This window comes from Panthera tigris, chromosome E2 (assembly GCF_018350195.1).
Source record: "Panthera tigris isolate Pti1 chromosome E2, P.tigris_Pti1_mat1.1, whole genome shotgun sequence".
In the NCBI taxonomy this organism is placed as follows: Eukaryota; Metazoa; Chordata; class Mammalia; order Carnivora; family Felidae; genus Panthera; species Panthera tigris.
The window spans coordinates 7,482,217-7,507,743 of record NC_056674.1 but is presented as its reverse complement, the minus strand read 5'-3'; the positions used below and the strand labels follow the sequence as shown (position 1 = coordinate 7,507,743).

Here is a 25,527-nt window from a genome sequence, read left to right as displayed (position 1 = left end):
GCTTCTTCCTGGCATTCAAGGCCAACACTGCCTTCTACTGACCCACACTTTCAGCCACACCACCCACTCCTCCTTCCTCAAACCCTGGCTCCCTCATCCTGAGTGATTTGCCATCACCTGAGTGTTGTGCCATCTGGGGCACACCTGATGTTCTCACACCCTCAGGACTTTCTACAGGTTCTCTCCTCTATGAGAATGTCATCCACCCAACCCTTTCCATACAGTGACCCCATATTCAGCCTCCTTCCCCAGACGACCCAGGCGCCACTCAGCCCTCCTCTCTCTGCACTGTCATTTCAATCTCCTCCCTGGCCTCCAGTCTCCCCTCTCTGGTCCATCCTGTACAAAGCCACAGTGCTGTTCCTGCTCACAAGCCTCCCATGGCTCCCCACTGCCCTCAGGAGAAAGTCCTATCCTCTCAACCTAGAGTCTGCGGTCTTTTGGGATCTGGCTCCTGCTCTGCTCTCCCATCTACACACAGTGACCTCCCAGCCTTCTCTCCTCCCTGCTTTCACTGCTACAAAAGGAGTGGAGGGGAGAGAGCCACCATGAAGGCTAGAACCAGGTGGAGTACTCACAGATGTCTTCTTAGAGGGGAGGAAAAACCAGACTGGGCTGTAAAAGGTAACTAAGAATATTCGGGTTTCAGAGAGGCAGACATGGAATAAAAGCAAAAAAAAAAAAATCACAATAATAATAAAATCCACTCTTTATTGTTCAAGCAGGTGTGTTAGGGTGTCAGGCCCTCTTGTCTGTGTTCCACACGTTTGGAATCTTGAATCTTCCCAATGACAGCTGCCACCTAATAAGGAATGTCCTGTCATTATCCTTACGTTACAGATGAGAAAATCTACACAGTGAAGGAAGTCATTCCTAAGGGCAGACGACTAGCAAGGAGCAGAAATTTGCCAGACTTGTGACCACCCTTCTGCAGGAAGGAGTAGAGCCCATGAGACAACCAGGAAAGAAGAGATGCTTGGAAGGAGTTTTCCTGTATTCTCTTAGTGGTGGGGGTAAGACCTTAGCTCATATTCCCACTTGCCCCCAGTGATGCGAGGATGGGGCTGGGGTAAAATCAGGGTGAATTTGTGCTGTCACGTCGCTGCTTTTATTAAGCATTAAGGGTTGGATCTAGGCAGGTGGGGGGAAGGTAAAGTCTTGGTCAGAGATATTCTGGAGCCAGCAGGTGGGGGTCACAGGTCAAGAGTTGGATGTCACATGTCAGGGTTAGTTGGCCTGAATGGTTTTTCGGATCCAGTGGCCATATCTGCAGACATCAGTGTAGACTCCTGGCTTCTCCTTGGATCCACAGGGGACATTTCCCCATGACACAAGACCTCGGAGACGGTCTCCACACACCAGCGGGCCCCCAGAATCGCCCTGTGGAAAAGAGGGAGAGAGTCAGATACAGAAACACACACAGAGAAAAGAAAGAGACACTGACTCATGGCTGGTTCAGTCAGGAGAATGCAACTCCTGATCTCAGGGTTGTGAGTTTGAGCCTCATGTTGGGTGTAGAGATTACTTAAAAATAAAATCTCTTGGGGGGGAGGGTGGGGACGCCTAGGTGGCTCAGTTGGATAAGCGTCCGACTTTGGCTCAAGTCATTATCTCATAGTTCGTGAGTTTGAGCCCCGTGTCAGGCTCTGTGGTGATGGCTCAGAGCCTGGAGCCCGCTTCAGATTCTGTGTCTCCTTCTCTCTCTGCTCCTCCCCACTCATGCTCTGTCTCACTGTCTCTCTGTCTCAAAAATAAACAAAACATTAAAAAAAAGAGAAACTATTAGTTGTAATCAGAACCCTCTTTACAAAAGCCAGATCTGAACAAATTCACACTATTTCTAATCTGGGGAGTGGGGATTGGGTTCCCATCTTTTTTGCTTCTCTTTTTATTGAATCCACAGGGGATAATGGGTACTAAGTTAACTGACTGCAACAATCATTCCACAATATATGGAAGCCAAACACTATGCTATACACCTGAAACTTCTACCATGATGTATGCATGCATGTCAGCAAAACTGGAGCGAGAAAAGACAGTTTTGGAAATGAGGTCTGTCTGATTGCCCTTTCTTTGCGTCCAACTTGCTGTGTATCACTTTCTCTGTCTCTGTCTCTTTCTCCCTCTTGACTGGTCTATTCACGTCCCTCAATGCACTGGGGTAAATTTTGCCATAAATAGGAGAGATCTGATGGATGATGGGGAAAACAAAACCCCCAAGTTAAAGGAGGTATTTGGGAGTGGGGATGAGCTCTGTCTCTCTGCAGCTGTGGTCTGCCCACCTCCAGAGCTCGGCCATGTCCAAACAGGACTTTCAGGGGTTCTGTCTGAGGAAGGATGGTCCCCTCACACCATCTGCCTCCTTATTGTGTCTCTCTGGTTCTTGACCTCTCCATCTCCATCCTTGTCTCTACTGGCTGTCTTTATATCTCTGCCTGTTCCTGGCTGTGTCTCTGAGTATCAAATTAAGACTCTCTCCCTGGGATTGTCCCCCAGCATGGAAAGCTCTATTTGGGTCTGTGTATCTCTCTCTTCCTGTCTCTGCTCTTGGCTATGTCACTGGCAGGTCCTGGTGGCCTCACCTGGCAGGAATCCTTCCCGTACTTTTCATCCCCAGCACACACCATGTTCCGGGTGATCTGGCTGGGGTAGGCACGCTCACACTCCTCATGGGACACCAGATGGATGTATGCACACTGGATGGTGTTAGGGAATCCACCTGCAGAGAAAGATGGGCCAGGCTCATCTCACAACCTGTCCTTCTCACGTCCTCACCAGCGATCTTCCAACCCCTACGAGTCACCTCTCCCCTATTGGTCCTTACTTCCCACTGGTTTCCTTCTTCCTATTTGTCTTTCTTTCATAAAAACCCATTGGCTCTGACTCTTGATTGGTCCCTCTTTACATCATTCTTTCCTCTCATTGGCCCTTCTTCCTTATTAATCACCTTTTCTCCGGGAATCCTCATTTCTTATTGGTTTTCCCTTTCTCTAAGGTTCTGCCTCTACTCTTCTCTTTCATTGATCCCACCTTCTTCAGTTGTTCCAGGGGACCTCTAGACTCTATTCTGTTAGTCCCTCCTCTACCCTTTCATCATTCACTGGACCCTTCTTTCCATTGGTTCATCTTGACTGGCCAACACTTGACCATTGGTGCTTTCCTAACTGGTTTCATTCCCTGCCCCTGCTCCCATTGGCTCTCCCTTCCTATTGGCCCTTCATCCAGTGGTCCACCTCCCTCATTGGCTCTTTCTAAACGAACCCACCTCCTTCATTGGCTCTCCCTTCCTATTGGTCCTTCACCCAATGGTCCACCTTCCCTTTTTGGCCCTTCACTTAACGGCCCACCCACCTTCAGTGGTTCCTGCTGACCCATTAGACTTGTTCCTCCCCCAGTCCTCCGTCTAGTGATTCCTCTTGACCATTGACTCTTCCTCATTGGTTCCTCTCTATTATCACTCTCTACCCCATTTGCACTCTCAATTAACATCTTTCAGCTGGCTGCCATGCTTTATTGATACCTCTTCTTCCATTTGTCCATCCTCCATTTATCTCTTCTTGATCATCTGTGCGTCCTGATTGGTTTCTTTTGATCATTGGCCTCCTTCTTGATTAGAATCTTCCCACTGACCCTCCTTTTTCATTGATCCTTCATCTTATGGCCCATCTCTCCATACCATTCACTCATGGGTCTACTTTCTCCACTGACTGTTCACTCATTCGCCCTACGCCCATATTTGCCTCCCCTCCACACTGACCTTTCACACATTGACACACTGCCCCATTGGTCTTCACTATGAGCCCACCTCCTCCATAGCTTGTCACCCATTGGCGCTTCTCCATCACCCTCCTCCTACTGACCATCGGCTGTCTTGCCCCAGCCTAGGATGTGGCAGCTGGTGTGGTTCGCCAAGCAGTCTTGCTCCAGGGGGAGTGGTTGAATGCGTTCAGAGAATTTGGCTGGGTGAGACAGGCGTAACAGCATGATGTCCTGGTCATGAGTGGCAGCATTATAGCCAGGGTGGGCCACAGCCCGGACAACAGAGCTCTGCTCCTGGAAACTCTCCCTTTGCTGAAGGTTGTGTTTCCCCAAGTAGACCTGAAGATTCCTGGGAAAGAGGAGGGCTGGGTCTTACCTGGAGCCCTTGGACTGCAGCTGAGACTTCAGAGAGGGCTGTGATGGCAAGAAAGGGTGGCCTGGTGCACCATGAACCATCTGCCCTGTTCTCCTCCCAGCTCAGAAAATGACAATTTCATCCTTCCAGAATAACCTTGGAGACTATTCTTGACTCTCTTTATTTCATGCCTCACATAAAAGCTGTTCAGAAATCCTTTTGGCTCTCCAAAGTATATCCAGGACGTGATCACATCTCGCCCCCACTGCTGCCATCTTGGTCTGGAGCCATCACCTCTTACTAGAATGTTGGCAGAAGCCACCTCACTGGACTCCTCGTTTCTGCCTTTGCCCTTCCACAGTCTATCTTCCACAAAACAACCGGAGAAATTTTAATGACATAAAATATCCTGCCTACTCCTGTCCCTCCTCTGCTCAGGCCCCTCCCGTGACTCCCATCTCACTCAGAGTAAAGGCTAAAGTTTTCACCCTAACCCACAGGGTTCTGCACATCCTATCTTCATCACCTCTCAGATATCACCTCAACCCACTCTCTCCCTCTCTCCTTCTGCTCTAGCCACACTTGCTTCCCTGACTTTCCTTGAACACAGCAGTCATCCTATCACCCCAGGGTCTTTGCACCGGCTGCTCCTTCTGCCAGCGACTCTTTTCCCCTCATAGCTGCGTGGCTCCCTCCCACACTTCCTTCAAATGCCACCTTCTCAGTGAGGCTTTTGACCCAATTTAAGTGCAAATATCCATCCTAGTATGCAAGTCCTATTTCCCCTTCCTGCTTTCTTTGTCACCAGAGAACCTACCATTACCATCTGATATACTATACCTTTATTGTTAAATATTTCCTTGTTTTATTTTCTTTCTTCCTACCATAGCAGCACTGTTCAATAGAACTTTCTCAGGCATGCAGCTGTTTGATATGGTGGCCACTAGACACAAGTGGCTACTGAGCACTTGACGTGTGGCCCCTGGATTTGTCATCCCATTGCATTTTTCTTAATGTAAATGTAATTGGCCATTTGTGGCTACCACATTAGGTGGCACAGCTCTAGAATATCAAATGGGATTTTTGTTTTGTTCAGAGGTAGTGTCCTCAGTGCCTAGACCTGTGTCTGTCATATTTATGATAGATAACCAATGAACATTTGTGAAATGGATCAAAGAGTCACTCCTTTGCTCAAAGTTTTCTCATGGCTCCCATTGCCCTTGGAATAAAATTCCTTCCACCATCCTCTACCCTGCTGTGAACCGGTAAATTTCTTAGTGCACTCCAGACTGTTTCCACCTCAGGGCCTTTGTCTTTGCACTTCTGCTGCTCTAAATGCTCTTCCTCCCTCTTCATTTGTCTACCCTTGTTCATTTTCCATGCCTCAGCTTGAACTTCATCTCATTAGAAGGTCCTTCCTGACACCCTCCTCTATCTAAAGTGGGTACCTCTGTTTTTTTTTTTTCTCTTAGGGAACATCCCTGTTCTTTTCCTCCACTAGACTTAGGGTAATTTGTAATTCTATGATTTTCCATGGGCTTGTTCGTTAAAAAACATTCTGTGCCTTTCTGCTCCTGTGTTCCCAAGAATAGAGGCTCTGTATTTCTCTCATCCACTGCTAAGTCCCCACTGCTCAGCTCAAATCTGGCTCTTAGCAGATGCTTTGATCAATGTGTACCAAATGGATGAACGAGAATGGTGAGCGCAATGCCTGAGCATGGGGGGGAAACCGTGCAGGGGACCCTTAAGTCCATAACCTTGCATGATTAAACCCCTCCCCCCACAGTGGGGAGTGGCACCTATAGGTTTACAAACACTTGAATTGCCACTTACTACATCTCTGAGTCTCAGTGTCCTCATCTGCAAAATGGGGCCAAGAGTCCCTTACTGTGGAGATTCCAGGAAATATATATATAAACCACTTAACTCAGCACCCGGTCTGTAGTTAGCGTTGAACAAAATGGCAACTGTTAATCTAACTAGTGGTCATTAGTGCCCTGAGGATTAGTCCTGGGCCTTCTTTGCTTTTCTACCTATGTCCACTTTTTGGATGATCTCATCCCACCCTGTGTTTAAATACTACTTATCTGTGGTGACACCTTCATGTTTACTTCCAGCTCTGACCTCTCACCGGAGCACCAGTGGCTTACCTTCATGCTTCTTGGACATCTCCCTGGTATCCCAGAATCACCATGGCTAAAGCAAAATGTCTGACATTCCTCTGCCCATATCCAACCTGGCTCTCTTTCCCTCTCCCCTGACTCAGAGAGACACCACAAAACACCCACTTGTTTGAGTCAAATACCTGGAGGTCAGCCCTGCTTCTTCCATTCTACATCACCAAGTCCTGCTGGCTGAGTCTCAAAATACCTCCCAAACTTTCCACCTATCCTCCATCCCCACTGCCACCACGCTGGTCCAAGCCATCATCCTTAGGTTAATCTACATGCATCCCTTCATTTCTCCTTGCCCAGCCCACTTTCAATATGGTAGCCAGGGTGCTCTAAAGAAATGTGAATCAGGGGCACCTGGATGGCTCAGTCGGTTGAACATCCGACTTCAGCTCAGGTCATGATCTCATGGCTCATGAGTTTGAGCCCCACATCGAGCTCACTGTGGTCAGCCTGTCAGCAGGGAGCCTGCTTTGGATCCTCTGCCCCCCTCTCTGCCCCTCCCTTGCTTGCACTCTCCCAAAAATAAATACATTTTTTTGAAAATGTGAATCAGATCGTGCTGCTTCCCTGAATGAAACTCTCCAGTGGCTTCTCACTGCACTAAGAATGAAATCCAATGAGCCATTGCTGCCTACAGGACCCCACACGATCTGATTCCCCAATTAGAAAGTCTGTTGTTCATAAAGGCAGCAATTTTGCTTGTCTTTTTCACTGCTGTATCCCCAGGGCCCCAGACAGTGCCTGACAGATAGTTATTGCTCAGTTAAATACTGGCCAGATGAACCTGGTTACCTGGTGGTCTTGTGCTGGGGCAGGGGGATGTGTGTATTACTTTGTGCCTGAAATCTGCAAGACCCCTCCCCCCACACACACACCCATCCAGGCCTCACTACAACTACTCCTCACTCCCAGTGGGGAGACTCACGGCTTTTTGCAGTGGGCAGCGGTGAGGACCCACAGCGGGTGAATGAGAACCCCTCCGCAGAGCAAGTGGTCTGATGTGTAGAGGGCAGCTTGGTAGGGGTGAGACGTCTGCTCACACGGTCCGCCATGCAGCACCTTATTCTGCTCCTCTGCCCAGGCTGAGAGAGGAAGGGTCTGAGTCAGGGAGGAGGCCTGGAGACACCGGGTGAATCCCCCAGGGTGAACCCCAGGTCATCTCCTTCCCACCCCCACCCTCAAACTCTTCCCCATCTTTCAGACCACCTCCCACTCCCCTTCCTGTCTGTGCCCCCCCAACCTTAACCTAGCTCCCGACTTCCTCCTCACTCCAAGCCCACCCCACCTCCATATCTGTGCGAAGCCCATCCCCATCCTCAAACTCCTTCCCATCAGCAGCCCCCACTGCACCCCAAACTGCCCCATCCTGTCCCCTTTCTTCCCACCTGCGGCCATCAAGATCAATACCACCAGCGTCTTCATGCCCATTCCTGAGAAAGGAAGCCAAATGCTCCTCAGTCTCTGCCTCAGACCAACCCCCGCCCCAGGCCCTTCCTCCCATCCTCTGCCAGACCCCTCCACTCCAGCCTGCATGTTCTTCTGACCCTTGACATCTGTCCTTCACCTAGCCTCCTGATTTCTTGTCACTCTAACCATGACTTCCATCCTGGGGTCCCACGAGGGCGGGCTGAGCGAGAAGCCGGAACCTTTGGGGCAGTCAGCGGCTCACAGTGTGATTCTCGTTTAGTCTCTTACTCCTCTGGGCTCCAGTGTGGCTGCCTGCCCACAGAAGGGCATGGCCCAGGAGGGGCTCTGAAGTTCTTCCCTCCCCATGGGGTTTTTCTTCTGCACCTTGGCTCTGTGCTTACCCTGTCACTCACCCCACACCTGGAGGTTCTGGGGTGCAGTGTGATCTTACCTGCTGGGGGCCGGCTACCTGGGGGTCCAGAGGACTCCTGGCCGAGGGGTTCTTGGGTTGGGGCAGGGACAGCACGTGCGCAGGCAGATAGACAAAGAGGCAGAGAGAGTCAGAAATGCAGGGTGTTATGGGGAGAGATGGGACACTGAAAGCAGAGAGGGTGCCTAGGAGCCAGAGCCAGTGAGACAGACAGCAGAGGATGCATGGGCTGTGGGGCCCAGGCCAGACAGACACCCGGGCTTCCTGGCCTCCCTGGAAGAGGCTGTTCCTGTCCCCAGACACTCCTGGTGCTTCCTTTTAACCCCTGTCTCCCCAGGTCCCTGAGGCAGGAGGCCGCCCCACCCTTTCCTCCTCACCCAGACCTCCCACACACATTCCTTCCATCCCCACGGCCCCATGGCTCTGCTCCTGATGACCCCTGACTGGGCTTCCTTGGAAGGGAACACCAGCCTCTGAGTGCACTGGTGGCCTGGACTTCTGGGTCTGAGGGAGGAGGGGCTGGGGATCTGGACTCCTGGGTCTGAAGGAGGAGAGGCTGGGGGTCAGACTGTAGGTTCTGAGGGAGGAGGGGAGGGGGGCCCTAGAATTCTAGACCTTCAGGAGAAGGGCCTAGGCATGCACACTCTTGAGCCTAAAGGAGAAAAGATGGAAACTTGTCCTCCTCAGTCCCTAGACTTCTAGGTCCTTAAGCAAGAAGATGTCTGAGGACCCAAATACCAATGCCCAGGGGAGCAAACAGTGCCCCCCAGCCTGCAGGGATCCCACCACCTCTGGGCCTGCTGCCCTCAGGTGCTGAAAACCAGCCGTGTGGGTCAGTGGGGTTGGGGTGATTCACGCACCTGCCTGTAAGTCCCTCTGTGGGTGCTGACGACCTCCGTGTCCCCACCGTAATCAGCAAGCCAGTGAGAAAGCATGTGTCACCAAGCTGGCATCCGCCTCTGCCCTGGGCTGGGGCGCAGGCCCTGGCGCTGTGGGGAAAGGGGCCTCGAACAATCGGGCTTTGTCCGCCCCCAACACCCAGTGCCATGCTCCCAGAAGCTCCGTTTCTCAACCTCTCTTCCGGGCAGGCGGGCGGCTGTGTCAATAGCTTCCCTTTGTCCCTGTCTGACAGTCCTGTTGCTGTCCTTTGATTGTCCACCCACCTCTGCCCGGATATGAGGACCTCTGACCCTCCTGGTCCCCCTGCTTTAAGTCTGCCCACCTCTGAGGTCTCACTGTCCACCTCTGTCCCCTCTGGCCACGGTGAGGGTGTCTCCACATCCGTCTCTCTCTTTCTCTTTCTGTTTCTCTCTTTCTGTTTTCCTGTGTTTCTTCCGCCTCTTTCCCCATCTTTTTCTCTGGATCTCTGTCTGTCTCTCTCCCTGTTCTCTGAGTCTCTGTTGACACTCTCCACATCTCTGTCTGCTTATCCTCCCCTGGCTTCCCCTGCATTTCCATGAGAAGCCTGTGCCCTTGCCCAGATGTGGGTTAGTTTAGGGAGACGGGAGGGTTTATGATGAGATTCAACATGTAGGGAGAGGCTGGGAAATAAGCAGGGATGCAAGAAAATGCGAGAGGGATGTGGGAGTGCAAAATGGGGGCTTTGGGTGTTATGGAGGGATCCAGGGGGATTTGAGGAGGTGCCTTTGAAGCTGGACCTTGAAAGTCGGGCCTGGGGTCAGGAGAAGCAGGGCAAGGAGGCCTGGCTTGTGGAGGATGTGGGCTGATGAGCAGGAGTGTGGCTTCGGGGAGGGAAATAAAAATGGATGTGATGAGCACAGAGCATGAGAAGGAAAATAGGGACTTGTGGGCCGATCACTGGACATGAGGACAACTGGTATCAGTAATGTCCACCTCGGCACCAGCTTGGGCCTGGCACTGGGGGATGAAAGTCAACATTTGGCATTCAAAGTGCTCTCAGACTGCTCCCATGCTCCCAACCTCCTCCAGGCCCCTCACACCCACGTTCCCACTGAACTCAGCATCTTCTCAGAACCCGCCATCTTCCCTGACAGCTGGCTGGATCTCTCACAGCCCGGCCCAGCACCTTCTCTCTCTGTTGGCCCCCTCCTCTCTATCCCCATGTCCCTGATCCCAGCTCAGACCTACTTCTCGCCCACCTTGAGCACCACCCTGGGCTCTTCCCCCTTCTCTGTATCCTTCCCTTGACCCCAGAGGGGTCTTCCTGCGCCCAGAGCTGACCCTGCCCCTCTCCTGCTCATAGCCCTACTCTGGCTACCCCATCATCCCTGGGACAAAGTCCCAGCCCCTCAGCCAGGTGTTGGGAGACCCTTCAGCATCCAGGGCAGCACTGGTCAATAGAAATATAATGCCAAGTATACGTGCACTTTTAAATTTTCTAATAACACACTTCTTTTTTTTAAAATAGTAAAAAGAGGGACATCTAGGTGTGGCTCAGCCGGTTGAGCATCCAACTCTTGATTTTGGCTCAGGTCATGATCCCAGAGTCGTGGGATCGAGCCCTGCATTGGGTTCCGTGATGAACATAGAGTCTGCCTAAGGTTCTCTCTCTCTCTCTTTCCCTCTTCTTCTGTCCCTCTCTCCTGCTTGCTTTCTCTCTCTAAAATAAAAAAAAATTAATTACGGGCACCTGGGTGGCTCAATGAAGCGTCCGGCTTCGGCTCAGGTCATGATCATGTGATTCGTAATTTCAAGCCCCACGTCAAGCTCTGTGCTGACAGCTTGGAGCCTGGAGCCTGCTTCAGATTCTGTGTCTCCTTTCACTCTGCTCCTCTCCTGTTTGGGCTCTGTCTCTCTCTCTCTCTCTCTCTCAAAAATAAATAAATATTTAAAATTTTTAGAAAATTAAAAATTAAAAAAATTTTAAAATAAATAGTAAAAAGAAACAAGTTCATTTTAATATTTCATTTAACCCAATACATCCAATATTGCCATGTGAAATCAAAATAAGAACATGTTTAAAGATAGTTTGCCTTCTTATTTTTTGCGCGGTGTTTGGAATCTGATGTGTTTTTGCACGGTGTTTGGAATCTGATGTGTCTTTCCCTTACAGCACATCTCATTTAGAACTTGCCACATTTCACAAGTCAGGAGCCACCGTGGTGAGAAACCACCACATTACACAGCCCAGCTCTGCCCATGGGTCTCGTGCTCCAGCCATGAAGATTGCTCTCTCACCTCTGGGCCCTCACCCATGCTATTCTCCCTCTCCAAATGCTCTTCTCACCTTCCCCTGGCCACAACTTGTCTTTCAAGTCTTTGCTTAGATATCACCTCCTTCAGGAAGCCTTCCCTGAACACCTTCCAACTTCCACTCCCTGCACTTGGGTTAGTCACTCTCTCACCTAGGTTCCCACAGCAGGTGCCTCCCCCAGGTCACCTTGGACCGTAAGCATCTGGATCCACATCACCCCCCTCCCCTACTGGATCATGAGCTCCTTGAGGGCAGGCACTAAGGCTAAGTCACCCCTGTGACTTCAAGTCAACAAGTGCCCTCACAGGACCTGGCCCAGAGGAAGCCTTAGAAAATGTTGATCAAATGATTAAATGACTTCATTACACCCACTCCCATTTGACAAAGAAGAAACTGAGGCTCAGAGAAGGAAGTTAATTACTCAACATCCAACACCCAGGAAATGGTGGGGCCTTTTGGATTGGAACTCAATTTCCAACATGGCGGTAGACATGATCCACCTTTTGGCGCTCCCACTGGGTGTACCTTACCGGAATAAGGGATGGGAAGGCTAGGGGGAGTTGTTGAGAGAGCCTCGTGGGAAAGGAGGGAGGTGATAGGCGGTGTGGAGCTCCACCTCTAAGAGCCTCTAGAAGAGAGATAATGAAGTCCCCAACTGCAGGCATCTGCCAGTGACCTTTAGGATTCTGCCCTCTCTGTGTGCCACGCATGCTTATGTACAGGATGTTTTTCTCCAAATTGACGTGCTCTGCAAAAGTCTTCAATAAAGAAAACGTGTTACAAGAAAACTTTGAGAATGTAAGCAAGGAAAAAAGTGCCAGAAATTACAGACAATAAGACCCAATGAGGCTTCAACTGATGGCTTATTCCGTGTTAGGCACTGTTCTAGCACTTTCTGAATATTAAGTTTATTTAATCTTCACAACAGACCTGGGAAATAGGTGTTATTTCTCTCACTTCAAGGATGAAGGAAGAGGAATGGGGAAGTCATGTGCAAATAGCTTGTAGGGGCTGGAATCCAAGAAGCCTGGTTCTGGAGTCAGTGCCTTTGTCTACTATGCTGAGCTGTCTGTCCAAAAAGAAAGGAAGTAATTTTTTAAACAATCCAACAAGAGCACTATCTCAAGTCATTGCAAACGAACCCACCCCCACACTTGTATATGGGAGCTGCCAAAAGGGAGGGCCAGGTGTCTCCAGGCTGATTTAGTGCAACTTCGAGGTTTCATTACTTTTTAAACTTTAGATCGAATATTGATTTGGGGCGACTTGCCTGGGAGAGGAGAAGTTGATGGATCTTCATGGAGGATGGTGGCTGGAAACCCTTGACATTCCTTACTTAAACTTGACACTGATACAGAGGCAGGAGGAGCCAGGGGACACCTGGGTCTGAGGGGAGAGGTGCTGGAGGCAGGGATGCTTAGGTCTGAGGCGGGGTCTGGACTCCTGTGATTTCTGCAATATGGGGAGGAGTAGAGGAGTTGGAGGCTAGGAGAGACTTGCCAAGGAGATGAGATGGGGAAAGGAAGGATCTGGAGGACAGTGGCTCAGAATTCTGGGGGAGAAACTGGCAAGGAGGCAGGAGGGTGAGCCTTGGGCTGGAGAGGATCCCTCTGTCAGCAGCGTCTGAGGTGTGATTGCCCAGAGAGCCTTGGATGGCATGAAGCCAGGGGCATGGCCAGTCTCTGAGTCACAGGGGACTCCTCCCTCCTCTCTTCCAGAGGTCCCTCCCCTGCCTTCTTTGAGAATAGGACCTCACCAACCCAAATTCCCTCCCCCATCTTCCTCTGGCACCTGGGATGCTGGCTGCTCACTTTGGGTGGGCTCTTGGGGGACTCAGGTGTCCCATCCCCCCGCCAGCCCTATCCTTCCCGAAAACTTCCTTCTTTCCTGGTTTGCCACCTGTGAAATACTCAGGAACACTTTCACGTCCTTTCCACCCCAATGAGGTAGGCTTATTCTCTTTTTCCTCTGCCCTTCCTTCTTCCCTCTTGACCTTTTCTTGCTCTCTATCTCTCTGTCTCCCCCATTTTACAGATGAGGAAAAGTAAAATCTGGGAAATGGACAGAAACAGGTCACTAGGCAGGGAGCAGGGCGAGGGCTCAAAATCAGATGTGTCTCCCTCTCTTAAGGGTCCCTCTTCCCCAGCCTTAGATCTTCAGAGCTTTTCCACCTTTGTTTGCATGTTGCAAAAGTGCACACCCACAGAAAATAAATGGAAGGAAGGAGGCACCCTGTAACTACCACTGAATGCAGGTTAGTACATGTCTTTTCAGATTTTATTCTGTGACTATTTCATTTCACATGGCTAGAGTCACATACACATATTTGTATCTCTTTTTTCATGTTCCATCATACAACACAAACATTCTTGAATAACACTAGCAATGTTGCAAAGTTATTATCCTTAACAGCTTCCTAACATCCTTGTCCCAAACGGGCCTATTATTGATCTAAACAATCCACTGATTTGGGACATGTTCAGTGTTTCCACTGTTTTGCCAGGATACTGGTGTGATGAATTCAAACCTTGCTCCGCAGTTGGATTTTTCGTTTATTTTTTCAGTAATATCTTTCTAAACCAGAATCACAGGGTCAACGGTGGTAACTAAGGGTCTCAATTCACCTTGCCAAACTGCCTTCCATAAAAATTGCATGATTTACAGTTCCGCTGGTTAAGAGTGCTGGTCTTTACCAATACTGAGGTTTTTGTGTGTTAGGCCTTTGTTAATTTGATTAGTTTACAGACATGGCATATTGTTGAGGTTGTAATATGTCTTTGAGGAAAGGTAAGGTCAAATAATGACCACAGTTCATCACGTCCTTATTTCTGTAAATTTCTTGTTCCAGGAGTATAGATGAAGAGATGGGAGGTATGCAGAGATTAGCCATGCCTTCTCATGGTCTCATTTATCCACTTGAAGTACTTGCAGACTTGGGTATAGACACCTGGGTCATTGGGTTGGCCACAAGGGAAAGTTCCCCAGGACACCAGGCCTTGCAGGGTACCTTTGCACATCAGTGGTCCCCCTGAGTCACCCTGGAGAAGAAAGAGCAGATTAGCTTTGGTTTCAGAGCAACCACCACAGACATGTCCACAGTGTGTAGTTATCACGTCTCTGTCCTGCCAGACCATGAACTTCCACTCTGGCCAATGGGAAAAGACTCATGGTCTCCGGGGACCAGTGGGAGAGCACAAATTAGTGCTGCCCTGGAGAGAACCAAACGGCTATCTGAAGACATCGACTTGTGCCCCAGCCAAAGGGAACAATCACTGGGAGGTGAGGGAGCTTCCAGAGGTTAGAGTCCCACTTACTTTCCCCTCGTTAAGGACTCTTCGCCAAGCCAGAGGGAGAAGGAGCATCGTCTCCAGAGAATGGATACATGCCCCTTGAGCATGAAAGGGGAACAGGGGCAGGGCCAATGACATAATTCACAGACCGCAGTGCAATATGAATATGCAGCCCCCTTGTTCAAAAATTATTAAAAGATTCAAGACAACAACAGAAGTGCGTTAAACCATGTGCGGGACTCTCCCGAGTGTGGAGTGAAGCCCTGTGCCACTGCACAACTTGCATATTCATGAAGCCGGCCCTCACTAGGGAAAAAGCCCCACCCCCTGCCACTCTCTAGGACATACATCCTTTTCTCATCACCGCCCCCCCATCTCTAACACTCACCACCCCACTTCCCCTGAAAACCGACTGTACCGACGTGGGCAAAGAGAGTGGGGGTACAGAAAGAAGGGTGGAAAGAAGGCAGAAGGAAGAGGGGGACAGAGAGGAAGAAACGTAGGGGGTGGAGCAGAGATGAACACAGGTAAAGACAGGTAAATAAAAAGAGTGACAGCGGCAGACAAAAGAGAGAGAGAGAGAGAGAAGCAGAGAGAGAGAGAGAGGAAGATGGAAGGCGATGACATTTAGAGACAGAGAGGAGGTTATAAAGATGATGAACAGGGTTCCTGGGTGGCTCAGTCAGTTAAGCATCCAACTCTTGATTTCGACGCAGGTTATGATCTCATGGTTCCTGAGATCAGGCCCCATGTCCTGTGCCTGTCGGCACAGGCTCAAAGCCTGCTTGGGATTCTCTCCCTCTCTCTCTCCCCCTTCCCTGCTTTCTCTCTCTCTCTCCCTCAAAATAAATAAAATAAATATTAAAAATAAAAAGATGAAGAAGGGGGAACAAAGAGGAAGGGGAGATAGTTCCTTTCCTAAAAAGTAGGACCGGGATAAGGTGGACAAGACATTAGCACTGGGCACAAAATCTCAATAATTGCACTAAATAGTATTGTAATGCAATACTTAAAAAAAAATCAAATTTGGTATGAAAAAGTCCATGCTGAGCACAGTATCCCAACTTTAGATAAAGACAAGGTCAGTACAGTGCTATGCTGCATCATTACTGGAGACCGAGGCAAATGAATGATTCAGTAAGACTGATTGCTCTTTACTGAAAATTCTGATATTTTGCTCATCATGGACTTTTTGTATGGATTTTATTTATTTTTTAATTTTTTTAATGTTTATTTATTTTTGAGACAGAGAGAGAGAGAGAGAGAGAGCGAGCGCATGAGTGGAGGAGGGGCAGAGAGAGGGAGACACAGAATCCGAAGCAGACTCCAGGCTCTGAGCTGTCAGCACAGAGCCTGACGTGGGGCTCGAACTCACGAACTGCAAGATCATGACTTGAGCCGAAGTTGGACGCTCAATCGACTGAGCCACCCAGGTGCCCCTGCATGGATTCTCATTTTGTAGAATATTGCATTAGTAGAATATGATTTCTTTTGGCATCCACTTGAAGTTTGGGCTTGAAGCCAGTGCCTCACTTGCCTGTCTCAACATCATCTTTCCCACTGCCATTCTGCCCCATCCCCAGGGTCATGCCAGCCTCCTGGGCTCCCACTACTGCCCCAGCAGAGAACAGGATAGAGAGAGCTAGGAAAACTGGCCCTCGGGTGGGATGGGGTACAAGGGAAGGTTCGGCACCAGGGTCAGGTGCACAGATTCTGTATTGTGGGGACGACACGGGAGTCTCACATTGCAGGCATTGGTCTTGGAGTTGGGGATGCCAGCACACAGCATGGACTTTCCCAGCAGGTCCTTGTAAACCTTCTTGCAGTCCTGGGAGGAGATGAGTCTGACATCTGTGCACATTAGCGTCGATGGAAAGGTCACTGGTGGAGAGAGGGGGTGGTCAGTCAGAGGCCTGGACCTGGGGCCCCCAGAGTGCTTGGACCCTGAAGGAAGATGGGGCTAGAGGCTCAACCCTCAAGTCATGAAATGGGCCTGACTCCTTGTCTCTGGGGTCCGAGTGAGGAGGAGTCAGGAGCCAGGGCTCTTGGGTCCCTGAGACAGCCTTACCATCCGGGCTGGTGGTGGTGCCCCAGCCAGAAACGGTGCATGTGGTCCCAGGGGGTTCACAGTGGGAGGACAGCTTGACTTTCCTCACACTCGACGACAGCCTGGCTTGGTGATCCAGCTTCACAAGCATGAGGTCATTAACATGGGTCTGAGTGGAGTAGCCAGGGTGGCGGAATGACTGTGTGGCCCGGATCTTCTGGGCTCTCTTATCACCCAGCTGATCACTGCCCATGTGCACCTGGTACTCACTGGGACGAGGCATTCAGAGAGAAACTCTGTCATTGGGAGAAGGGACAGGGACCTCAAGGGAAGCAGACAGAGACCCCAAGAGAGGAGGAGAGAGACCCAGAAGGAGGGGGACCGAGACCCTGAGAAAGGGGGACCGAGACCCAGAGAGTGGGTTCCACAGTCCTTGCCACATACCTCATCTTGCAGTGGGCAGCGGTGAGCACCCACTGCTCATTGAGCAACACACCTCCACAGTGAAGCTGATTGCCCCGGAGCAGGGCCACCTGCCAGGGTTGGGAGCCTCTTGTACATGGGACTCCATCAATAATCTTCTCCCCACTCTTGTCACCCTGGGCTGGATAGAGACATGGAGGGAAATGTGGGTAGCGAGCATCAAGGGGGCTGAAGAGGCAGCTGATGGTTTTGGAGAGAAAGATGGAAAGAGACAGAGAGACAGGAGAATGCAGAGGTGGAAATGGAGAACAGTGCAGAGAACACAGGACATGGCGGTGGAGAGAGACAGAGGGAGTCTGCTCAGAAACCCAGGAGAAGCATCTTGTCTGGAGGCAACCACTGAAGCTTATGGGAGCAACACTGAGTGCAGGAGATGGCCTGGAGGGCACAGAGACCCCAGGAGTCAGAAGGAAGCAGGAAAAAAGAGGGCAGGAGGCAGAAGAGTCTTGTTTTCCTTGGGCAGAAGCCGCTGCAGGGGGAGGGTCCTGACTCAAGGAGTCCTTGGAGAGAGAGGGCCCTGGGAAGGGTCAGTGGGCATGGAGGGAGACTCCAGGGGTGAAGCCAGGCCTCCCAGTTCAGCACTCACCTTCTTGTGCAGCAGATCTCAGGGCTAGAGACCACAGTAGGATCTGCAGGGGCAAGAGAAGGGATCCTGCCATGGTGGCCTCTCTGAGCCTCGCCGGGGGCTGCCAGGCAGAGGAAGGGCCTCTTCTGCTGGGACTGGGGAGGACAAAGAGTTCAAGAAGCAGTAGTCCAAGCCCCCAACTCTCCCCCAGCAGACCCAGGGGTCTCGGCCCCAGCCCTTCCTCCCTCAGACCCAGGAGGCCAGGCCTCCAGACCTCCCTTCTCCTTGGGACCCAGGAATCTGGGTTCCCATCCCTCCCCATCTACAAGTCTAGGTCCTCAGTTCCTTTTTCCCTGACAGACGCCAAATGGCAGACTTCCAGCCCGTCATCCCTCAGAACCGGGACTCCAGGCTCCTCCTTCCCTTAGGAGCAGGAGCCAGCTGTCCAGCCAGCCTCATCCCGCACCCCAAACGAGGCCCCTTCTCACCTCTGGAGGGTCTGATGTGATCTCGGCTCCAGACTCAGTCGGGAGCCAAGCGTGTCCAGCCCTGTGCAGGGCGGCCCTCTTATACCACCTCCACCCCCACGCCCGCCCCCAGCGCCCTGGGGTGCAGGTGGAGCCGGCTCTGAGACACCCCCCTTCCTGTGTTCGCAGTTATCTCGAAGCCCTGAGGCGGCTAAAGCAATTGGCCGCACTCAATTCTTTCTCCACCCTCCCTCTGGAGGCCTGGGTCGGGCGGTACCCAGCCAGTTCGCCCCCGCCCCTTCTGGTCCGACGTCTCTCGTGGCCTGGCCTGCCGCTGGAGAGACCAGGTGCTAGCTCTGAGGGGGGCCACGGGAGCTGGAGTCAAAGGAGGGCTGAGCTCTGGGATTGGCCTCCTCTGGGGCCATTTTCTTGTCCTTGTTCCCCCTCAGGGGCGACCTACCCCCAGTGCCCTAATTCTGACCAGCTTGTGGGAACCTGTCCAGTCTGGATCCTAGTGGCGCCTTTGAGCCTGAACCCACTCCCAGCCCTGATATAGGGATATGAATTAAAAAGAGAGTGTTTTCCCTAATCCCACCCTACTAAATGCTCACTGTTATCATCGTATACATAGATTTCTATCATACTATGTATTTATAACAAAACAAAACAAAAAAAACCCTGTACTAGGCATTCCATAATATAACTTTTTTTTCCTCTGTAAAATGCCTTGAACAATTTTTCCTGGTAGTTTATTTAGATAATTTCCTCTTCCTTCCTTCCACAGATAGTATTCCATTCTATGATTGTACCATGATTTATGTAATGTGTTTCAAACTGGAGTATATTTGGATAGTTTTAGTTATAATAATCCTGGGATGAACTAACTTCTTTGTACATTCATCTTTGTTCCTTGTGTTTATTCAAGTATCCTTTGGACATCTACTCTGCCAGACACTGTTTTGCTCCTGGGGACACAGCAGTCAACAAAGCAGACAAAAATTCCTTCACAGAGGCTCTCTTAGCAGGTGGAGACCATGAATACAAAAATAAGTACATAAAATATATTGTTTGTTAGGTGGTGGTAAGTGCTATGGAGAAAAATAAAAACAGGAAGAGGGATAGGGAGTTCTTGGTTCTCTCCACTCTCGAAATCCCTAAGGTTATATAGTTGGGAACAATGATTAGAAAGACTCCCATGTGAAGGTGACATCTTAGCAAAATCCTGAAGATGATGAATGGATCCATGTAGCGACTTCTGGGTAGTGAGTTCCAGGCAGAGCAAACATGCAGGTGTGAGACTAGAATATTCTAACGGGGAAGACATTTTGACTGGAACTGAATGACCAAGGGAGACAAGGTCAGACCATGAGATCAGAGACATAACAGGACTCAAAGGACATAGAGTCTTGAAGACCAATGTAGAACTTAGGCTTTTACTTTAAATGAAATGGGAACCATTATTTGATTATTACTTGAAGGCAAATTCCTAAAAGTGGAATTGCCCCAACTTCCAAAGCAGACCTCCAAAATGTAACTGGTTCCTCAGCTATCAGCCCAAATCTTATCTGAATGCCAACCCCAACTCTATTCTACCTTTGTCCCATAATAGGCATTATTGTTGCCTACCCAAGCATTCACTCCTTCTGCCTTTCTATGAGCACCCCAATTTTGATTGGATAATCTTTCATCCTTACACTTTAGTGCAGTAAAGCACCAAACATGAAACCCATACTCTGCTTGCCAGTGACTGGTTTAGACACGGACATGAAAGGCCATCCTGGCCAATAATGAGAAGATCATTGGGGCACTTCTAGGAAAGACTGTCTTATTTTCAAAAGTGACACCTGAAGAGTTCTCTTTTCTTCTGCCAGATGATGTCCCTTTTGGATGTAAGTTATGGAACTGTGGCAGTTCTGCTGGAACCACGGAGAGAAACATCTGGCAGACCAAGCCAAAACAGTGAAGATGGCCAAAGAGAGAGATGGGGATAAATGGGGTCTTTAATGAGGTCTCTAAGCTAGTGAATTAACCAACTATGGTGCTTCTTCATCTTGTGACTTCTTCAGGTTTCCTATCTGATTTGGAGTTTTTGGTTCCTACAGCCAAAATCTTCCTTAATAAAACCTCAATGTTAAATTCAAATCTGATCCCAAACCATGAATCCAAACCCAATTGTAACTTGAATCTGTATCTTGAAGCCACAGTAATCAACAAACCCAGTCCTGCCTCCAATCCTAGTTCTCTTTCCAGCCCTCCTCCCACATTGCCTTTCAGATCCAATCCTTCATACGTATTGAGCACCATCTATATACACAGGCTGGGCTAGATGCTGAGGATACTATGGTGCACAAACCTGGACAGAGTTCCTTCTCTCAAGGAGCTAGAAGTCTAGTGTAAAATAAAGATGCATAATTCATAAACAAATGTAAAATTACAAGTCCAATGTGTGCTCTGAAGGAAAGCACTTCCTGGAGACCTTGACCCAGGAAGTGGCAATGAGCTAAGAGTTGAAAGAATAGTAAATTTTAACTAGAATAAAATGGGAAGGGATTGGAGAGTATATCATTTAGATGAAACTGTATGTGCAAAGGCTCTGAGATGGAAAGGAGTCATGGATGGAACTCAGAGACAGGGAGTTGGCTGGAACCAGATGGTAAAGAACATTGTATGTCATGGTGAGTTTGACTTTATTCTGTAGACAATGGTGAACCACTTGGACTTCAGTCACAGAGTGACATAACAAGATTTGTGTTTGCAAAATGTCACTCTACCTGCTATATGGAGGATGGATTTTAAGGGGATGTAGACACATAAGGAGACTATTGCTATAATCCAGATGAGAGATGATGGTGACTTGGATAAGGCCATTTAGGAGGTGAAGATGGAAATAAGAGAATAGATTCAATATGTGCTCAGAGAAGAAAATCAATAGGCGTTAGGCATGGATTAAATGGATGTTGTGGTGTGAGAGACAGTTGTTAAGACTTCAAGTCTCCTGCTCGATGGATGATGGTGCCATTGAGAAGGCCTGATCAGATATGATCAAGTGCTCATGAGAAGGTGAGAAAGACCTCAGTCACTGGCTTCAAGCACAATTCTTACTGACACAGTTCACAACACCAATTTTTTTTTAATTTTTTTTTTAATGTTTATTTATTTTTGAGAGAGACAGAGACAGAATGTGAGTGGGTTAGGGGCAGAGAGAGAAGGAGACACAGAATTCAAAGCAGGCTCCAGGCTCTGAGCTGCCAGCACAGGCCTGATGCGGGGCTTGAACCCACGAACCGAGATCATGACCTGAGCCGAAGTCAGACACTCAACCGACTGAGCCACCCAGGCACCCCTTGCAACACCAATCTTGACACAAACCCGAGTCTTAACCTGAAACCTCAGTTCATACCCAAACCTAACCCTCAATTCTGCTTTATCCTTGTCCAATTCTAACTTACTTGACCAAGTCCCTGACTCCAAATGTTAGCTTGAGCTATGGCTTACACCTCAATCAACCATAAACCTTGACCCAAACCCTGAATCCCTAACCATAAACCAAACTCAACCTTGACCAAAACTGAATGTCACCATAGCCTCAGTCCCAAGCCTGACCCATGCACAACTATAGTGCCCATCCCTGTAATATTCCAGAAGGCCCACACTGACATATTCTCCGTGAACTCACCCCCAAATCACACTAATCTTAACACTCTGGCTCCACTTCCAGCCCTATTCTCCTCTTCAACCCAATTTCTACCTGAAATTCCATATTAATTTCCATGCCCAACTCCTTTCCCCACCCCCGCCTTCATTTTCCCAATCCCACACACCACCTTGACTCTTTGTTTCATACAAGTTCTAAAATAAGGTCTACCAACTAACACCATACTAATATTGATCCTATACTGACTAAATTCAAGCTAAGTCCCCAAACTTTCTACGACACTTACTCTCATCAAATCCAAAATGAGACCCCAGAACTCAGACTCCTGATGTCACCAATTCCACAGGAGGACCCTGGCCTTGAGGGATGTCAGCCTTCCTGACTTGGGCTCCCAAATCAAGAAGGAGTAGACCCCAGGCCACTTAACCTCATAGCCCTGTGAGTCAGTAATCTATCTTTCTCTCTGGCTTCTTAAGGAGGGAAATTTTAGTAAGACTTCCAATTTGTCATCTAGTGCCTAAATATTTATCCCTGGATTCTCTCTTCAGCTCCCTGCCTCATCAGCATTCTGTCAGAAAGAAGAAAGCAGCCCCATTCCTCTGGAGCCCTGTTATTCATTCATACATCCCCTGAACTTCTCGTCTGTTGTGCTCTGAATGTCTGTCTTTCTGTGTTTATTTAATCTGATGTTGTTGCTAAACACCTAACATGAGCAGAAGGAACAAACCTGATGTTCATACCCAGCCCACACCAGGGAACATAGGAGGTACTTAAATAAATACTAGTATACTAGTTTGCAAACCACTGTCATCCACAGATTTGCCAACTGTAGACTGTCTTTCCTTAACCCCTGAGCCATTCAGCCATGTGGTGTGAGAGAAAGAACTTGGCCTCACAAGTCAGACCAACCCAGGTGTGAATCCTAATTGCCAGTCCTGTGATTTCAGGTAAGTGACTTCATTTTTTCTGAGCCTCACTTTGCCTTTCTTTAAAGCGGGGAAGAGGGCGCCTGGGTGGCTCAGTCGGTTAAGCGTCCGACTTCGGCTCAGGTCATGATCTCGAGCCCCGCGTTGGGCTCTGTGCTGACAGCTCAGAGCCTGGAGCCTGCTTCGGATTCTGTGTCTTCCTCTCTCTCTGACCCTCCCCCGTTCATGCTCTATCTCTCTCTGTCTCAAAAATAAATAAACGTTTAAAAAAATAAAATAAATAAAGTGGGGGAGAGAAAAATTTACTTCTCAAGGCAAACGGGAAGATTAAGTGAAATTATTAAAAGAAAATGGACATACACACAGCATATGCTGAGTTAATATTAGCTTCCTTACCCCATCAATCCAGAATGAAGCAGCTTTCATTTCTTGTGTACCTGCAGTGTGACGTGCCTGGCACTTCTCAGAACTCATTTTTATTTCTCACATGGGTCCAAGTTAGGACTGTCTTCCCCATATTATAGATGATAAAATGGAGGTTTAAAAGAGGTTCGACCACTTGAGCAAAGTCATATAGCTAAGGAGTCAGAAGAAGCAGAATTCAAATGCTGAGGATTGCCCATAGCATTATGATTGTACAAACCCACACTCTGAGAAGAAAATTTTCCTGGGATACTGTCACACACCCTGGAAGTTTTATTTGGCTCCAAATGGACTCAGGACCCGATGAGCCTATTAAGGATGCATAACCCCACGCTGGTGAGACCTCCAAGTCCCAGCCCTCCTGTGCCCTGTGGGTTTAGCACCAACACCTGCTCTCAAGTCCCACAAAGATACCCAGCCTCATATCTCCCTTGCCCTCAAACCTGTGTCCTGAACCTTTGCCTGATGACTCATCCTCCAGCTCATGATCATGCCTGAGAACAGGCATCTGGTTATCCTGCCAGCTGTGCCTTGCCCTGAGGGATCCTGGACACTGTGACCCTGGAACCTCCTGACTCAGCCTCTTGGGTTCCGAAGGCCTATTGTTTCTGACTTCCTGGATTCTCTTCCCTCTTCTTTCAAGAACAGCTCCCCACTTCTTTTGGGAAGCTGCTCTTTTATTTCAGATAGTTCTGGTGAAAGTTTCAATCATAGTTCTCCAAACCTTACCATCTGCCCACCCAACCACTGTGATTGATACATGACCCAGGCCAAGCCAAGAAAAGCATTGTTTCCTCCCTGGCAACAATGATTGATCCAAAGGGGTGGGCTCAGTTCAAGCTGAGTTCTTCAGTCAATCAGAGTTCTTCCCTGGGAGTAATATCAAGATGCCAGGAGAATGGAGATCTTTGTTTCTACTGTGTTTGCTTAATTGGGTGTGTCAGTAGCTGCTAGGTTCCCTTCCTCTGAAAAAGTCTGTCTACAGGGGCTAGAATGAGACCCAAAGGAGAAGGAAAGAGACAAGCAGAGTTGAAAAACAGCTTACACATTAAAAAAAACCAAACCAAACCAAACCAAACCAAAAACAGAAGCAGAGAGAAGTAGGCAGAGTGTCAGAGAGAAAGTGTCAAAGAGAGAGAGTGTGTGAGTGTGTGAGAGAGCTAATTGGCTTAAGTCACTATTTCAAGTACTTGAGACTCTGGTACCCATGTCACATCCTCTGACATCATGAAACATCCGCACAGCCTTCTTAGCCACCTAAATCAATCAATCTCTTCTTGTACATAAGCCATTTTGAACTCATTTTGGACTCTGACGTTGCTATCCAAAAGCTCCCAGACTAAGTGGCTCCTTCCAGCTTTTGTCCATGCCTAGTGCTCTGATTTCCTCCCAGACCCCTGAATTTTGGTTGACCCCTCCCAGATTCCTGAATTTTGGTTGACCTTGGACAAGTCTCTTCCCCTCACTGACCTCAGTCATGCCCCTACTTAATACTATAAATCAATCTTCAAGTATTCTCTGGTTTATATTCCATTGGGGACATTTAAGTATCACCTGGGTATTGGATGATATTAAGGAATTATTACTAACTCTGTAAGTGGTGATAACATAAGGTTTTTATGTTTTAAAAGAGTCTATATTTTAGAGCTGGAGTTGGCAAACTTTTCCAATAAAGGACCAAATAGTGTATATTTTAGGCTTTCTAGACCATGAGGCAAAATTGAGGATATTATGTAGGTATCCACATAACAAGAAAGAAAATAAATTTCCATGCATTTTTAAATTTTTAACTAGGCTGCACGGTGGAACCCAATGAGGGACTTGAACTCATGACCCTGAGATTAAGACCTGAGCTGAGATTAAGAGTCAGACGCTTAACCAATTGAGCCACCCAGGCCCCCCTGCCAACATTTTTAACTGATGAAATTCAAAATAATCATTTGTTACCAATTTTTGTCATACAGGTCTATTAATCAGCAAAATGGCATTCTTTTGGAGGGATAACATCTTGCCTAATTAGGGTTCAAAATTAATGCTCCCTGGCATCAAATCAAGTAGTAAAAGCTATTTATACCTCTTGAGATTCGGCCCATGAACTGTAGCTTGCCATACTGTTTTAAAAATACAAATGAACATATTTGAGAACAAAATGATAGCCAATGTTTGTTTCAAAATATTCTCACATTAGAGAAGTGTGTAGTAGAGGTGAAAGAACTGGTTTTGATTCAGTTGGTGTACAAGGATTTCTACACCATTTTATATATGCTTGAAATTATTCATAATAAAAATTCTAAAATAATTCTTTAGGCCGAGATGACCCTTGAGTCTCACCTCCAGAAATGCATCCCCAGCTCCAGGAGTTTACTATCAG

The 25,527-nt window shown here is 48.6% G+C and overlaps 2 protein-coding genes across 6 annotated transcripts; both read right to left on the bottom strand.

Annotated features, from left to right (window-relative positions):
* Positions 1-1,081: 1,081 nt before the first annotated feature.
* Positions 1,082-7,767, bottom strand: KLK6 (kallikrein related peptidase 6). Its single transcript, XM_015539431.2, has 5 exons — positions 7,674-7,767; positions 7,214-7,370; positions 3,861-4,108; positions 2,583-2,719; positions 1,082-1,380 (listed from the first exon to the last, which is right to left on the bottom strand). Exons 1-5 carry the CDS (start codon positions 7,714-7,716, stop codon positions 1,228-1,230), a joined length of 738 nt encoding a protein of 245 aa, XP_015394917.2. The 5' UTR covers positions 7,717-7,767; the 3' UTR covers positions 1,082-1,227.
* Positions 7,768-13,549: 5,782 nt separating this feature from the next.
* Positions 13,550-25,527, bottom strand: KLK7 (kallikrein related peptidase 7). 5 transcript variants are annotated; one of them, XM_042970392.1, is made up of 7 exons: positions 23,600-23,762; positions 23,130-23,310; positions 17,707-17,749; positions 17,082-17,241; positions 16,659-16,906; positions 16,335-16,471; positions 13,550-14,338 (listed from the first exon to the last, which is right to left on the bottom strand). In XM_042970392.1, the coding sequence occupies exons 2-7, from the start codon at positions 23,205-23,207 to the stop codon at positions 14,183-14,185; spliced, it is 822 nt and encodes a 273-aa protein (XP_042826326.1). In that variant the 5' UTR covers positions 23,208-23,310; positions 23,600-23,762; the 3' UTR covers positions 13,550-14,182. The 5 variants fall into 5 exon arrangements, with proteins under 5 accessions (XP_042826326.1, XP_042826324.1, XP_042826325.1 ...); XM_042970390.1 differs by having other exon boundaries at positions 17,707-17,840; positions 23,600-23,761; XM_042970391.1 differs by having other exon boundaries at positions 17,707-17,840; positions 23,613-23,761.

Bases quoted from the DNA above. Each gene is read 5' to 3' on its own strand.
- KLK7 (XM_042970388.1), bottom strand. From the start codon at position 23,664: ATGCCTGTTCTCAGGCATGATCATGAGCTGGAGGATGAGTCATCAGGC. The intron at 17,841-23,599 runs GTTTGAGGGCAA...TGTCCTCCCCAG, and splicing joins GGCAAAGGTTCAGGACACAG to TCCCAGCAGAAGAGGCCCTT. The intron at 16,907-17,081 runs GTATGTGGCAAG...GCCTCGTCCCAG, and splicing joins GCTGCCCACTGCAAGATGAG to TGAGTACCAGGTGCACATGG.
- KLK6 (XM_015539431.2), bottom strand. From the start codon at position 7,716: ATGGGCATGAAGACGCTGGTGGTATTGATCTTGATGGCCGCAG. The intron at 7,371-7,673 runs GTGGGAAGAAAG...TTCCTCTCTCAG, and splicing joins ATTGATCTTGATGGCCGCAG to CCTGGGCAGAGGAGCAGAAT. The intron at 1,381-2,582 runs GTGAGGCCACCA...TCTTTTCCACAG, and splicing joins ACGGGAAGGATTCCTGCCAG to GGCGATTCTGGGGGCCCGCT.